Here is a 17,000-nt window from a genome sequence, read left to right on the forward strand (position 1 = left end):
CCCGGAGCCGAGCCGCAGCCCCGGTGCGGGGCGGTGGAGGAGCAGCGCTGCCCTCCCGAGCGGCCCCTGCGCTGCGCTGCGTCCCCACCAGCCGCTGCCTGGAGAGAGAATTGATTTCTGTCCTGCGCAGGCAGGCTTAAAAATGAATTTTTTTTTTTTTTTTTTTTTTTTTTTTGTTTTTTTTTTTTTTTGCTCAGGCAACTGACCTTGATCTGCCGGTGGGAAAAAAAAAATAAAAAATGTTTAGGCTTCTTCCCCCGCTCTCACAAATATTAATTGTGGTTTGAAACTTGGAAAACTTTATTTAAAAAAAAGTAATTTAGTAGCTGATCTTCATCATGAACATATCTCAGCTCGTATATATATGTATCACACAACGTATCTCAGCTCATATATATATATCACACGATTTCTCCACTCATGAGTGTATAACCATGAAACAAACCATGGAAAGATAAAATAGCATAGTTTATACTGAGAATCTTGATAAGGATTGTGCATGTAAGCATGCCTGTTCAGTATGTATAAGAATCTATTAATATATATTAATATCTAATGCTGCATACATTAACTATGCAATATCTATCATGTACTCAGATAGTATATGAGTAAACTCTGTGCATTAATAATCACGTGGCATGGGAAGCCGTAATGTTTTTCTCCACACTGCAGCCGAGCACAACTCTTGCTGCAGATAATTCTTCCCTTTCACCCTATATAAAGGCAGCCTGAGAGCTGACCTTTAAATTACCCGCACGGACGAGTGGCTGGAGGCGTTTTGGCAGCATTGGAGGTTTTCCTCTGGAGACCACAGGCATCATCCTTGATATTATGCCTCATGCATTTGGGTATTTAGACTAACTGGAAAAAATTGTGTGTAAATACTGCCAATTCTGTAAATCGCTTGTTTGCAGTATAACAACGGGAGAAGTATTTAAGGAGAAGAAAATTGCCTAAAAGTCAAAACTAGCATCAAAATGTCCCTGTCATAAACTGCCTGTGACCTGGGTCTTACAGCCCTCACATGGGCAGCCCCAAACCGATCACTCCTGGGGAAGCTTTGCCCACACCATTGCTGGCCAAAATCCTCATCCAAACTTTTAAAGGAAATCTTTGCTGTCTTTGTTAGTCATAAGAAACTGCATTATATATGCACTCTAGTAGTAATAATACAGAAAAATAAACCTTGCCAAACTCAAGAGCATTAATTATATCATAATACTGTAAACTGCCTGAGGACATACATTAAAATTAAGATGGCAGTAAGTATTATACAAGATGAAAAGCCTCACAGTAAGAAACTGCAAGTAGATTATTTTTCCTGCTCTATAACTATTTTATTTTTCAAGTTAACAAAACAGTTATTTCTGTTAAATAATCATAGCTAGTGCTTATAAAAGTTGCATAGTATCCCTAAAGCTACTGAAAGAACAGGCTGATTAGAGGAGAAATAAAACTAGCCGAGTAGCTTTGTATTGCCTAGGAAACTGGTAGTGGAAAAAACCATGGCACTTCCATCAACATTTTCAGAAGTCCCTATGATGATCAACATCTGGCAGATAGGATGTACTGCTAAGATAGTGTGGATTCCAGATGCCTTTTTGGCTATTTGACCATAAATCTACAAGCAAGTGTGGGCAAAGCTTAGTGCCCACTCACACTCCAGCTCTGGGCTGGCTGTGTTTGCTCTCTGAGGGGCAGCTCCAGCCCCGTTTTACTCAGTGGAGGAGCCCTGTTTGCATTCACAGGGGCTGGATTCATTCATTCACTCATTCATACTGCACACCAAGCCATGCCAGCTGGGTGCACCCCCTGGCCCCACGCTGGTGTTGCGAGTGCCCCCACCAAGGCACCTTCCAGCCTGGGCACAAGGGGCTGGGGCCATGGAGGTCTTGCCAGGGCCCCTCCTGAGCTGCCTCAGCTTGGAGGGGAAAAAACAAGGGAGGAGTTGGGAAGGACTGGACAAAAGTGAAAGCCTGAGGTGGGATTTACCCTTAAGAACACCTGGCCCTGGTGCAGGTTGTGCTTACACCCTGGGAGGACAGCTTCTTCTTACTCTCTAAGAGCAAGTAAGAGTAGGATCCAGCTCCTTCCTACCTGGTCCCCCCACCCTCAAGCAGAAGCCCACAGAGTGGTGCCCGTCACATTTAACCCTGAGCAGTACGTGGTGGCCAGGTTACACATGCCGAGTTGGGTGATTTCAGGGATGCCACCATGACCTCTGGCTGTGCGGTGACACACACGAGCAGAACCCTCCCCAGGCCCAGGACACACAATTCCAGAGTTTCATAGGCTTTAGACCTGCTTTTCTTGAGCCACGCTTAATGAACCTGATCTGGTATTTCTGCAACACAGCACACGTGTGAGCGTGTTTTGGAGGTATGATGACAACAGTGCTCATATAATTTATATCTTCTACCAATCTGTCCCTCACATCCACGTGGTTTAGAGAACCCAGGCCTGCCGGTCTTTTGGAGACTATGAAGATGACATTTAGCTGGTCAAATATGATGGAGAGGAGTGTCCTATTTTCCCCTCTCCAGGTGTTGTGGATGGGATGCCTGATGGCACTGCCAGCGGGACCATGTGGCTCCCTACGAGGAGAGGCACCGGGATCCCACCCCAGCACACTGCCAGCCAGAGGGCGGGTGGCTGTGGGCCTGGTGGTGCAGTCCATGGGGTGTTATTCTCCTGCCATTCAGTTGCAGCCCAGCAAAGCTCGCTGTGGCGTTGGGCATGATCCTTGTGCAGGAGGTGTGGGGCAGGAGGAGGGAATGAGAAGGGAGGTCCTGGGGTCTGGCTGTCTGGGGCACAGCCAGGTACCAGGTGGGAGCCCTTCCACAGACACCCTCCCCTTCCTTGGGATAAGCAGCAGCTCCACCCAGGAGATCAAGACCTGGTTCCAGCTAGCTTTGAGGCTATTTCCTGCAGCTGTTGCTGCACCCTCCATCCCCACAGCCCCAGAGCCTCCCTTGATGGCGAGGTGCCCATATCACACCCAGCATCAGGGCAAGTGCCTCGCCTGCATGCAATGACGCACTACGGGGGTAAGAGGAGGAGAGCGAGCCCAGGTGCCCACACCCGGGCCAAAGCTCCCTTCTTTCATCCTTGCCATAAACCACTGTGCCAGGCACAGCCTTGCAAAACCACGGGCGGTGGGACCTGCAGCATGGCTGGGCGGGCTTGTACAGGCCGAGGAGCCCCCTGCTCCGTGCAGGAGCAGTCTCCTTTGGCACGCCACCTCCGGCACTGCTGGGGCTCAGCTGCAGCCACTGCAGCCCTGGCAGCCCAGGGTGCAACGCTCCTCGTGCCGGCAACCGGAGCAACCCGCGCCCGCCTGCTTTCCCAACGGAGAGCGGGTGCCCTTCCATGTGCTGCTGAAAGCATTGGCTTCTCTGCACTAAAGCATTAACCAGCTTTCACTATTCAGCCCACCCCCACTGCATGAATATATACCTGCGGGTTTAGATATTAAAAGGCATCTGCATTTAACATCTGTATTGCTTACAGAAAAAAGCATGAAAGCATTCCTGAGGTTTTATTCAACAAGAACAGTCAGGACAGGAGCAGTTTAAATCTGTTGATAAATTTGTGCTTTTCACAAATGTTTACACACACACACGATTTCATAGTTATTGGCAATTGTAATATATTAAAAATGCTACCCATTATCCAATGATATATTTGATAATCACATATTTGAGAAAAAAATCAATCACCCAGTCATCAGCTGCTTTCTTACGTTTTTACATTGCATCATAAAGTTCTCATTAGCCTAAAACCACGTGTAAATTAGTCAGTTTTGTTTCCTTGCCCAATCATAATGATTTTTTTTTCAGTTTGGGCAGCCTCAAGTTTAATATATGTACACAGAGTCATCAAAACAGAAAACTGTTACTTACCGACTGATGTAAGTCCATGTTTTATAGATTCCTGTATGATGGCCGTGTGAGAACTAGAAGACATTATTAAGTGTAAATATACGGTACCCTTGGGTGCAAGGTGTACAGCATTGAGTACGGAAGAGGTGCAGCCTGTAAACTTTTCTGGCCTTGAGACCCAGGCTATAATAACCTTCAGTGAAAGTCGGCGTGATGAACAACAACAAAAAAATTATCCAAGAATTCAGAAAGTAACAAGCGTGTCTTTCGGTGGACTCTGTACTTTTTCCAGCATTAGTGACCTGCTGTAAACCATGTATCCCATTTCATGATAGTCTCTAATCAGAAGAATTGGAACTTGTGATAGGTTTGGCCCCGTCACGTGATTTTGTACAGCTTGATAAGAGGACCCTGTTATAAAGTGACAGCAAAAGAGATAAGAACTCTTGGCAGATAATGGCAGAGAAATGATTAACCTGGAATGGAGAGGTGCTATGAAGCCCAGAGAGTGGAAGGTTGTAAAGTTGTAGGGTCATAAGATCATACTGAGTGGATGAAAAGCCATACCAATGTAAGTGTAATGACTATAAACTCAGACTTGTGACCCGTCTTCCTGATGTCATCACCTCTTTGCACAGTGGACAGCAAGCACGGTCGGTTTGGCTTCTGTAAACACTCTTTGGATGGCAAAGCAAGCAAGCATTAATTCCTTAAAGGAGGCTTGAGAATGTGCCTGGGATTCAGCGCCCTGACTGACAGCAGGCGCGAGCCTCTGCTGGTGGCTTTGTCAGACACAATCACTTTATTGCCCCCGGCCTCGGGCTGGGGACAAGCCCCAGGTTGTGGCCGTTCAGCTGAAGGCGTGCGCTGTTCTCTCAGCGAAGCAGGAGCTTTACGGCGTGGCTAAACACCGAGACCCCAGGATTAAGATACGCAGACAGCGCTGTGCTCACCTCTGAGGCTGCTGAGGTACGAAGCGCACTCCCAGCACGTCAGAGGGCTGCCCAGGGCTGCTCTGCGAGCAGCGGGTGGCTGCGCTGGGTTCTCAGCTTGGCTGCGGGCATGCCTGGCCACAGGGGAAGGGGATCTGTGGGGGCACCCCAACCCTCCGGGGCTCCCTGCGGCCACGGGGCCCCTCTTGGGCGCATCGCGGTGCCCACAGCAGTCGCTGCAGCCTGGAGTCTGCAGTCTGTGGGTGCTTCCTGAGAGCAGGCGTGTGCCTGAGTGCTCAGACGATATCGGATATTTCAGGTCTCTTGAAAAAGAGAGAAGTTATCCCACCATGGGCTGGATCTGAAGCCTCTTGAAGTCTGCAGGAGTTTTCTCTTGAAACTTGTGGAGGGCTGTAAAGCAGCATATGCTCTTTCATATGCTTTCTCGCGATGGTTACACTCTGATGATAAAGTGGCAGGCGGGTTACTGAGGGCTCACACTGAGCACCCTCTCAGGCTTCTCCCAGTCAGGCCTGAGAAGGCCTCTTAACGGGGTTGAAGTGGCAAACCCCAGAGCTTGGGCATTATGACCTGGAGCCCTGAAGTACCAGCAGTCTGTCCGTGCAGTGCTGGCCCTCTCTACAGCCCCCCAGCGAGGTTGGCAGGCTGTGGAGGGAAGGCCTCATTTTCCAAATTCTTACTGAACAACTGCACCTGAGTTTCGTATGCTTTATTTACCATGCCAGAGTGTACTACTCACACAGTTACTTGCTCACTCAAATGAGTGCCAGTCATAAATATTCACTGTTTATGGTACATGAAGCAAGTGAAATCATTCAGACCTATGCACCAAAAACTTCCAGAAGTCAGGTTTCTCTTCCTCCTTTTTACAGTTGTAAAGTGAGCAAACTGTACCCACCTGCCTCTCAACAATGCTGTGAATTATTGACTTGTAATGTTTATGAAATGCTTTAAAAGCAGAAGCATGCAATGCTCGTGTATCTTCCTATTTATTACAGGAAAAAATAAATTGCAAATCAGGTGAAACAGATACTATGAGTGTTTTTTCAGGGTCACTGATAATTTTATCTAATTAGATTGACTGAAAGCTGGAAGCCAGTTTTTACAACAGCTTTGATACAAACCTAAGGAATTTGTCTCTCTGTCTATTCTATTTCATTTGATCATCAAATAGGTTTTAAATCCTATTCATAAAAAACACGAACAATGATTTATTCCATCAGAAACAAACAACCAAAACCATGTCTCTTTCAGGATGGGAGATAAAATAGGAAGGCAGCGCTGCAAGTGATACTGAGGCTAGAAACTTTCTACTGTGGCATCGGAGACATTGCTGGAGCACTGCTGGCCCATGTACAAGGGCTTCTATAAAGGAATCTGCCGTATGTGGGGGAGAGAGATACTAAATCATAGGAAATATAAAGAAACTTCATGCTTTTGGCTTCAAATTCTGTCATTCCTTTCCTTTCTTGCATCAGTATCAAATGTCAGGGTCACTTAAAAACGTTCCTTTTTTCCTTTCTGATACTTTGTCTCCATGGACAGAAGAATGTGTATGCCAGGTGCACAACCAGGCAGACTTTCTTTGCCTCTCTGTGTACCTAGTCCAGTGGTGGAAAATAAACTCATAGGAAAACTCCAGGACAATCTGTATCAGCCCCTGATCCAGCACCTCTGTATATTTAGCAGTGATATGTTTGGGCTCCAGCTGAAAAAGGATGCATGTAATGAGGTATATTTGTTGCACTGAAATAAAGTACTTGTGCTTATGGCTGAATACTTTGCTTGCTCAGTAATCGAGAACTGTAGCATTTTCACGTGGAAGTCTCTGGTAAAAAGCCACTGGTCTTACTGGGATCAGCTTTTCCTAACTGGGGCTGCAACATCATGAACTCGTTTTATATCTGTGTTTTTCAGGTATTTAGTTTTAATTATTTCATTTTAATTACTTACTTTTAATTATTCTATTCTATTTTTATTTTCATCTGGAAAGGATGAAACAAGGCTTTTGGAAGGTAGTGTTATTATTTCACATGTGCTTTCCTGTCTCTGTTTTTTTTAATGAAGATAGGTAATTGAAAACCATTTACTGCCTTTTTTTTTTTTTTTTTTTTTTTTTTTTTTGCCAGTTCTTGTATGACGAAATTGTCCCTTGTTTGTCCCTCAGACAAATGTCCCTCAAAGAAAATGTACCTGATTTCAAAAGCTTGGCAACAATCCCTCCTTTGACTCTTGCACATCAAATTGTTTTGCAACCATTTACAACAAAAATGGAATTAGAAGGAATTTCTCCTCTCATGGACATTTTCATAAATAGCATTTAATCTGGGCATGCGAGGATGGTGAGAAACAAGCTCTGGAAGTGGTTTGACAAATGAACAGAGACCTTTTCAAAGAGTGTTAATTCCTGGCTTGTCCGTGTTGGTATCGAGGTCTGTCAGTTTTCCTTGGCATTTTGGATGTAGCTTTTCTGAATCCAGTATGTTCCTCTTTGCCTTTCTATGGCACCTCAAAGTATTGTCAACTTTATTATCAGTACTTTTCAGCAAAGCTAAACTTTCAGCACAGCACACATCAAACGAGGGACAGGATCCTTGTGAAAGTCCAGGGAAAACGTGGCATTGACCCTGGCGCGGCGCCTACAGGCCCCGGCCATTATCTGCTCCTGAGAGTAGGCCAGTTGGTTTCAGCTGGAGCTTTGGTTAGGTGGAAAGGGATTTACAAACTCTATTCTATTGCTCTTCAAAAACTTTTCTTCTTTTCAGTCATTCTGATAGTCTTCCTCATCCATCACATTCCAAGTTATTTTGGATGCTTCAGTGTATTTTCTTCACCTTCATGAATTTTATTTTACGTGTGCAAAACTGTGGCATTGAAAATAGTCTTATGTCTTTTCCCCAGTAGTTCTGTAAAAGAAATTAAGAGAATCTGATCTATCTGTTATTCTTCACCTTCTGGGGTTTTCAGTGAAGTAATTATAGTACTGAAATGTAAAATTTCTCATTTATTAAATCATTTCCACCAACTGATTCTCAGTTATTCTTTGGTTGTATGGTATGACTACACTATTCAATGTCTTGCTTCTTTTCCTATACTATACTATAAATATACATTTCTTATATATAGTATATAAATATAGTATATTTCTTATACTATTCTCTCTATATAAATGCTGTTATGCTTATCACCTCAATAACAGAATGGAATGGCATTAAAATACATTTTGCTATGTGCTACCCCTTATGCGTGATTTTCAGCATATTCACATTCAACTCTGGTGAACAGAAGCATGGTAAGTTCTTTGTGGGTTTTCCTTGATTACATCAATCTCTTTGAACGTTTTAGTCTCTTATATGCTTCTGTTCTCTGCTTGGATGAACACAATGCAATAGAAACCGTATTTAGAGAGGAATAATAAACTGTAGAAATTATAAAATTACTTCCAGCAAGTTATTTCAGTGAATATTTCTGCTAATAAAATAATATCCAGAGGAGGAGGTAAATGCAGACATTTTAAAGTACTTTCTTAGTGCAAATGAGCAATCCAGAAGCCTTCAGGAGTGCTTGGGAAGAAAACTCTGTTCTGTGCAGAAGGAACCATACAGTTGTGGGTCACAGCAGTCCTCCTTTGGCCTTAACTGAAGGACTAGTGTTTCAGTGGGGCACAGATTTAGTGCTGGCTCTCTGCATCAGAGAAAATCAAACTTTTACTTAGTGTGAGAAGAGCTATCCAGACAAGTTTTATCTGTCTGTCTGTCTGCCTGTCTATCTAAGTAGCTTCAATTTTAATTTCTTGCCCACCTCCTTTTCTTCAGTAATCTAACTTATTGGCATACAAAGAAAAAAGATATTAATTAGTTACAGAACCTTTTCAAAGCTTATCTACGAGATATTTACTAGAAATAGGAGCAGAGTATTTGACTTTGTGAGAAAAGAACAGATTTCTGTGAAATAGGCAGGGGGAAATGACTTCCATGTACTGACCAGTAACAGGTGTTGTGAACACATCCATCACAGCAATCAGGAGCAGAACGCAGTTTGTCTTTAGAGCATTATTAATAACATATCAGGAATACGTTATTTTGGAAGGAGGAGAGGAGGAAAAGTCTTAAACTGGATGTCAAGTGGTACTTAAAACCTTTTGAATTTGGTAGCTAAATTCTCTGTTTTTTCAAGATAATGTACATATGCGTGGGGATGACACAGTTCCCTTCCCCCAAACAAACAAACAGACAAACAAAACCTACCTCCCCACCCCCCCCAGAAAAAAACAACCCCCAATATCTTCACTTGAGGCAGGATGGGAGTTTTAAGTCTTGCTTCAGGTGACTACATCCCGAGAGACCCTGAATGCTCTGATGCATCTCACCGGTTTCTACCTCTGAAGGGAGCTGCACGTGTGCTACACCTCACACTGACTGGATTGCTTGGGGCCGTGGAGTACGCCTGAGCTGAATGCAAATGGAAAGTGAAAGACAACAAAAGCAAGCCGGTCAGTGGCATTTTGTGCCTAAGCAGAGGGTGGTCTCCTGCCGAAACCAGGAGCTGGAGGATCTCTGGGGGCTGATGGCAACGCACGCTGGATGTGCCAGCCTCGCTCTGGAGGGAGGAGGAATCAGGGCTTGGTGCTGGCATGATGGTGTGGATCGGGTGCAGATGAGAGCTCTCACTTCGTTCTATCTTCCCAACAAGCAAGTGCAGAAGTTGTTCCATTTTCAAAGCTGACTTTCATTGTGAAGTATGCTGGACAGGAGAAACAAACTGGGGCAAAGGCCATTGAGAAGTAACGATTTCTGATCATTTTATTAATAACTATGAGAAATGTAGCACCTGGCAAGAGAGATAAGTGGATTTTCCTAAGCCCTGTTATAGCCAGGTAAATATTGCTCTGGTTTATGGCACTAATAATTAAACAGCACACTAGTCTTTCTCTTGACAATTGAAAATTTAAGGTAGTTGTTTTCTGGAGGCATATGCTGAAATGTGAGCACCAGTAACTACTTCAGATGTAAGCTTCATAGTAAAATACCCTATCTATTCCATCCAGCAGATATATTTCACAAGCATATATAGCACTGCAGAAACACAGCTTTTTCATTGTCTTCCAAGTCATCTAGGTACCACTTTGATAAATACAGCGGTTCCTGAAAAACATAACAAATAGACTTAGGATCTGAGAAATACTTCATTCCTTCAAGGACATAGTCGGCCAAGTGCAATTACTTGAAGAATAGATTAGTATAACGTATTAATTCATACTTTTATATCTTTTTATAGAAGGTGCCCAGAGTTTGTTAGACATTATACTTATTTTCTTTTTGAAGCTTAGATGACAATACAAAATGCAAATGACTCTGGAATGTAGGTGTCTACATTTCTGGGGAGAACAGGAGCAGGTGGGATTTCTGAGGAGCCCTGCCTTTCAGGGAGCAGCTCTAACTCAGGCCATTAGTGCAGCTGCCACAATACGTGTAAATCTCTTCAGTCACTCTGATTGCACAATGCTCAGACCAAATTCTTCATCTTAACCCGGGGCTTCTTGGTACTTCTACCACACCCTTAATAACTGTAAATTCACATTAATCTCATGCTACCACTGTTGTTCATGCTTTCCTTTAGTCACCATTGCATATCCTCCGTCTAGACTGAAGTATTTTCCTGTGGTTCAGACAACAGTGTGCACAATAAGTTGGAGACCTGATCATGACCTCTGAAAAATACTGTATTACAAACAAATATATATACATATATACACAGTAGGAAAAAAATAGTAGCATAATAGTGGAAGGACGATTAAAAAGAAGATTTTGTCAGAGCCTGGAGTGCACTAGTAGGCTATAATGACCCTCACCTAGATTGTGATGAGCCTCACCTGGGCCCCCACTCGTGGGCCATAGGTCCATTAAGCCCTTGCCTGGGGCCTCAGGATCTTTCCTGAGCTGTGCTGGATGTGGACCTGTTCTTGAGTTATTTGTATTTTTCTGTTTTGACTGCAGACCTAGTCTTATTCTATTCTGCTTTGATCTGATGACTGCTGGAGACCCTGTAGGACTTGCCACTGCTCTGCTCAACCAGCTCCTGTGCTGTGGGACTGTGCTCTGTTGGTGAGTTCTCTACCCTGTCTATATTGTGCCTGCCTTTGGCTCTTAGTTTGCTGTTGCTTAGGGTGCAGCTGTCCTTTGTTGCTCCCTGATAGCTTTTGTACCATGAAACTACTGTCTCAAGTTCATCTAAGATTCACCAGTTGAAAAACATAGCGGTTTATGCAAGAAATGTCTACCCTACTGTTCTTTCCTTGTAATGCCATATAGGAGTTCTGGTTTAGAAAGGAAGGAGAAAACAACCAACCAAACAAAAAAAAGCCACAAACCCTCAGGGAAAGGTTCGGTGTTTAGGGCTGAACTTAAGTCAGTGAAGCAAGTGCTATATATTAGATAAATGTATCTTCTTGAATTTCTAGATTATCTATCAACTTTATCATATCAGTGCAGCCATTCTTCATCCTGAGGATTGATCTTACTTTTATGCAGCAGATGGAGTTCTCTGACATATTGGAGAGGCCTTTAATATATATATACGTATATTTATATATATATATTTTTTTACATCAGTCAGATAAGTTGTGAATGAAGTCAGCAGTGATTGCATTCATTATTCTGCATTCTGTTCTTCCTGCCACAGATCTTTTGTAGGAGCCCTCCTCATCCCTTTGTGGAGTGGACATATAACATATACACGTATAACTGCCTGTAACGAAACACATGGAATTGTGCTTTATTAGAGCTTGGTGGGACTTGTGTGTGCTTTTCACTTGAAATGTGAAGGCTTTTCAAATAGCAATCAGATGGTCTCTCTTGGGATTCTGCCTTTTGATGTACAATTTTGCTTCCCTTGTAGTAAAATTAAAAAGCCACTTTTGCTCTCATAGCTTGTGGTGAATGGTAGTTAAGAACACACACTTTTCCTTCTGTGGCATCTGGACAGAATCCCACTGACCTTCTCAAGATCCTTCTTGTGAAAAGCTTGCACCAGCTGGTTGCAATGTGAGCCTTTTTAGCTGCTTGCTTTCACCTGGAAGGTGGGGAGAGAACCTCTCTGGGTGAGAGGTTAGAGAAGGTCTGGATATGTAAAATGGGCAGCTGAAGCCTGTTCCTGAAAAATAACTGCTGTAACTTGGGTTACCATTAACTTACTGCCATGTTTGGCACTTGTACATCAGTTCATGGGAGGTAATGACTGAACAATAATTATTGATTTTTCATTTCATATTAACGGTGTGGAAACTTCTGAATCTGTTAGTGAGGCTAGCATGCCACTGTTGGCATTCCTGTTTTGCTGTAAATGAAGTGTCATCTTTTTCTACCTGCAACCTTATATTTCTTATGTTCAGAAGTTGTATGGAATTCTCTTATTAAGGCATCAAAGTTTCACAATCTATAAAATGCACAAAAATTTGCAATGAATATCAGTCCTGAAGCAAACATCCATTAAGCTTAAAATAAATAAATGCATTAGATCAATTATTTACCCAAAGCATACTGAGACAAATGACAAACACTGAATGACAGAAGAGAGATGGAATGGGGTGGAAGTTTTCTGACTCAATATCAGTGTTCAGGCAAATGAAGAGAGGCATTGGCTTCAGCCGGCGGAAATCAAACAAGCTTTATCACTTTCTTTATAAAAAAAAAAAAAAAACAAAAACAAACAAAACACAATAAACTAGAATCCTTTCCCAACTTACCCTGGTGAGAGCTGCTTTAGGGAGCTCACTGACATTTTAGTTGTATAAAATATTGGGAATGGAAAAGAGCCGAGACATTGTTTTGAAGTTTCAAAAGTTTGGGGAATACACTAATTTTGCAGCAGACTAGGATTCTGGAAGGAAGTCAAACATTTCTGTATCACGTCTCCTATAGTATCATTAGACTTAAGAAACTAGAAAAATTCAACTGGAATTGCAGCTCAAAATGTTTCCACAACAAGAATAAAAGTACGTTTTGTTACTTCAAACACAGATGTATTTATCTCTCGCTTCTTTGTTCTGTTACTGTCTGATCTTATTCCCTTCCTCCCTTTTGGCTTCAGATACCATTTTTCTCTTTTTGCCTGGTCCTCTGCAGTCTTCTGTTGTGGACATATTTCCTCTGGCTGCTGCTTCCCATATATCTTTGAAATCTTATTTTGGCACCCACACCGAGCACCTTGTGAAATACAGTTGTTGAGCTTGTTTAGCGTTTTCCCATGTTAGGCCTTTGTATTGCTTGCAGTAATAGCAGCGCTGCTGTGGCTAAAAATGCTTCCTTTGTATATAAAATGGGGTACAGTAAACATTCTTCATATACAGTACTAAAACAACAGCCTAAAGCTGTACTCCTTTGCATCATCGTCTTTGGAAGAATAAGGATTGATTTTAACCTTTGAGCTTGCACTGTATTTCTTCACTGCCTTTGATAGCGTTCTTTGCCTCAATTGCAGCCTGGTGGTTGGATTCCCATGGTTTTGTTCTGCTGGAAGGTTGCAACCCACAGTATTTCTTCAGTCACCAAGTCCCTCTAGCATGAGATGCAGGGGGCTGCCAGGACCTGCTCTGCTCCATGCTGAAAACAGCCACGTGAGGAAAGGTCATCTTGCAGGGAGAACAGTTCTCTGAGCAGAACAGTTCACGAAGCTCTAAACTCAGTGGTTCTCGCACATATAGAGGCCCTGTTCTAGTTTGAAAAACAAAACAAACTAACCAAAAAGTTCAAGCTTTGCTTTATCATAGATTCTTATGGGATTTTAAGCTAATCCTGCTCCTGTTGCAAAAGATTGTTTGAGGAAAAGCTTTAGTTCAAGCAGCCATGTCAATATGTCTGACTGCCTTGTACACGTGAAGTAACTTGGTAACATCAGAAGTGAATACAAATTTTTGGTACTTGGAAGGGATTTGTTGTGTTGAATTCCATAAGAAAGATCTTTGAGAGGGTATTATTTCTTATGTGAAGCATCCTCTACACCTCGATTGCTATAAAAATAACTGATACCACTTCAGTATGACCATTCTACTCAAAATGTAAGCATCCTAGAACTTCCATGTCTGATTCTGCCAAACCATCTTTGAGTTTAGATGACTAGAAAATGCAAGTTAAAATGTTGAGATGAAACCTGAGTCTTTGATGCAAGACCTCTGTGTGCATGGGGGAACTCAGAGACCTGTCAGTTTCACAGGTTGTACCTGTAAGCCTGCAGCTTTGTCCTTATAGAAAGTGGAAGGAACTAGCTTTAAAGCAGACAGGCCCAAGTGGCTGGATAGTAAATGAGATGATCCTCACTTAGCAGAATCACAGAATGGCTGAGGTTGGAAGGGACCTCTGCAGATCATCTAGTCCAACCCCTCTGCCAAGCAGGGTCACCTAGAGCTCATTGCACAGGGTTGCATCCAGGTGGATTTATCTTATTTGATTTTGTTACCCACAGTGTTGAAAGCTGTCTGCAACGTGTGGTACTTTGTACTTCTCCTTAAACCTCAATTGCTTTTATACCATTGTTCTGAGAAGCCATTTAGAGAATTTTGAATCACTGTGATGATAGGACTCAGTCCTAGAGTCACTCCAAAGCACAAAGGCCTTATTGTCCTACCAGCTTCCTGAAGAGTAGTAAAGGAGAGTTTGCTACTTGCTGTTTTGTAAGTGGTTCATCACATGTTTAAAGCATGCCATGCAAGAAGAGAATCCTTAACAACCACCTAACTTAGCGATGAAGCCTGCTTGGTACTCCTGTACAGTGTGAGCCTGTCTTTAGATCAGGCACCACTAATAGTATACATTTCTTCACAGCAAGTAGAATTTCCAGGGTCATCCACCTGCTTTGTAACTGGGAACACAGATGTGCTAGTAAGGAGCTAGGTTTTACTAGATACATTATTGGTTTTATTATGGCCTAATAGTCTTCACAAAAATTTGCACAAAGGCATGATGTTAATTCATGGTAGCATTATTGGCAGATGTATTTCTATTGACATTTTAGTAGAAACAAGGTGAATTGTTATCATTCTGGCTGACACAATGGAAGTACGTTTGAATGCTGAGTTGTACCGACTTATCGACGTTTACCTAAGTGCTTTATCATCATCACAGCTTTAGTTTTATCCATCCTGTAACTGTTTAAACAGGACAACCATAACAACAGAAGGGGAAATTCACTGAACTATAACACACATCTTTGGGATCAGAACAACATTTTTAAAAGAGACTAATAGAACTAGTTTGGCTGATTATGTTTCTGCTGGGCTGAAGTGCTTGGCTTTTCCCTCCATTTTAAATGGGATGAAGTGTCATTAGCTGAAATTCAGCAGATAACGTGTTAGAGCAAAACGGTGGTGAGGAGAAAGCCTTTTGCTTCTTACCTTAGCAATCTGAACATCAGTAGAGCGCCACTACCTCATGCTTCTTGAATGACTGGGCAGAGATATCCCTTGAGTACCTAAGGAAGCAGCCTTCCTCCCACTGTCTGTACAAGCCATTAATTATCCATTTTAGGAAGAAGACAGGAGGCACATGTGTTCTTACAGGCAATTGCATCATGTTCTGTGGACTCTTATGTTTCTTTATATTCTGTAGTCAGTTTGTTTTTGTTACTTTAGTTCACCTTCTATTGTTTGTAGTAATCGAATGAAATCAAATCTTTACTGATGTTCAGAAAAAAACAGTGTGAGGTAATGCTGCGGGCATTAATATCAGCAGTCTGTAGAAAAAGCATTTAGCTCTGTTAATAGGAGGAACTATACTGTAGTAGAGTTTCCTGTACATCTGTGCTAAAGTGGAGCACATCTCATCCTAGTGAGGAAAGTGCAACATATGAAGCTATTAGAGAGGACCTGTAATATGGAGTAGAAAAAATGTCTAGATAAATGCACAAAAATCCCTTTATCATGCTGGTATTTGTGTTGACGCAAGCTATCTTATCCGAGCTGTCTTGATGGGCCGCCCTACCAATATAAATACAATGAGAAGACCGAGTAGTCTATTTGAGTTGTTATGTAGCATAAATAACATGCACTGAAACTCATTTGAAGTGTCAAAAATGTGTTTGATTATGTGATGTGATTTGTTTTACTCGGAAAAAACACCTCAGATGAGATATGTATAACATGCACAAAGCAATGCAATCCTTTGTCTATCTTAAGGTGGTTAGAATGCTGTTGGTGCGCTTTAACCAATGTTTCAAATTCTTATTACACAGAATGCTACTAATATTTTGAGACAAAAACATCACACCTGAGATCAGTGTTCCACTGTCAGATGAGGCTGTTCCATGTCCAATCTGTCCATAAGGTGGTTGTGCAATGCCAGTTAATTGCTTCAGGTAGTGCAATTCAAGAGTTTTGTTAAGTCAGTATTGAGTTGACTCGTGCTTGCTGAAGATCTAGTCCAAGGTTCATAAAACATCGAAATATGAGATAACAGGTACCACAGAAATGCAAAATATCAATGAGATAAACAGATGAAAACTGTCTTTGATTTCTACTGATGAAAAAACCACAGAAGTCTGAAACAAAGTCTTATGCACGCTGGATTTTGCAGTGACTTCTAGGTTTTGGTGTCAGTACTGTGTTTGCAATACAAATGCTTAATTCAACTCTATCCAGTATCTAGTAATTCACTTGAATTTGGAAACTTTGGTCACGGAGCTTGGGAGCCAGAATGGGAATGGCATGCATTTGAACTGGCAAGTAGTGAATGACTGGCACTGGGTAGAAGTGATCCATGTTGTGAAGCTTTAGGGTGCTATTACCTTTGGAAAAAGTACCTACTGACAGTATTCCTGAAATACTAACTTTCTGAGGCATAGAGGTCTGTCCTTTTGAATATTCTTGAATAAAGCATAAGGTAATTCCTGTTTCAGGCATTATGGATGTGCATCCCACAGTGAAAAATGTGTGTCCTTGGGCCTGCTGGGACAAATTCTTCCCTTGGTTACATGAGAGAAAGTGCAGAGTAAAGTTACTCTCTTGCTGAGTTTCTTCAGTGCTCAGTGATGCAAAGGAGAGCTGAATTCATCCCGCTGCCTGTATCTGGTGTTTTGCATAGAAATGCTCACTGTGCTGAAACACTCGAATTTGCAAGAATGTGTCTGTGTAAACTACACTTCCAATTTTAATTTTTGAGCCATGCGCAAGAGACTC

The 17,000-nt window shown here is 42.3% G+C and overlaps 1 protein-coding gene and 2 long non-coding RNA genes across 6 annotated transcripts in view; 2 read left to right on the forward strand and 1 right to left on the reverse strand.

Moving 5' to 3' along the window:
* The window catches only part of NR5A2 (nuclear receptor subfamily 5 group A member 2), an 87,240-nt gene extending 83,051 nt beyond the window's left edge, over positions 1-4,189 (reverse strand). The window contains exon 1 of the mRNA XM_027462711.3: positions 3,903-4,189. Within this exon, the coding sequence (XP_027318512.1) occupies positions 3,903-3,966 (64 nt within the window). The 5' untranslated portion in view covers positions 3,967-4,189. The remainder of the gene's footprint in view (positions 1-3,902) is intronic.
* Positions 1-17,000, forward strand: part of LOC140003133 (uncharacterized) — a 139,373-nt gene that overhangs the window by 19,791 nt on the left and 102,582 nt on the right. For 3 of the 4 annotated variants that reach the window (XR_011811146.1, XR_011811145.1, XR_011811148.1), the window contains exon 3: positions 10,831-10,938. The exons of the other annotated variant lie outside the window; for it this stretch is intronic. This is a non-coding gene — a long non-coding RNA (uncharacterized lncRNA). The remainder of the gene's footprint in view (positions 1-10,830; positions 10,939-17,000) is intronic. 4 annotated transcript variants of the gene reach the window in all.
* Positions 4,399-6,611, forward strand: LOC119717633 (uncharacterized). Its single transcript, XR_005267557.2, has 2 exons — positions 4,399-4,850; positions 6,089-6,611. It is a non-coding gene; the product is annotated as an uncharacterized lncRNA (long non-coding RNA).

The sequence above is a fragment of the Anas platyrhynchos genome, chromosome 8, assembly GCF_047663525.1.
Source record: "Anas platyrhynchos isolate ZD024472 breed Pekin duck chromosome 8, IASCAAS_PekinDuck_T2T, whole genome shotgun sequence".
Lineage (NCBI taxonomy): Eukaryota > Metazoa > Chordata > Aves > Anseriformes > Anatidae > Anas > Anas platyrhynchos.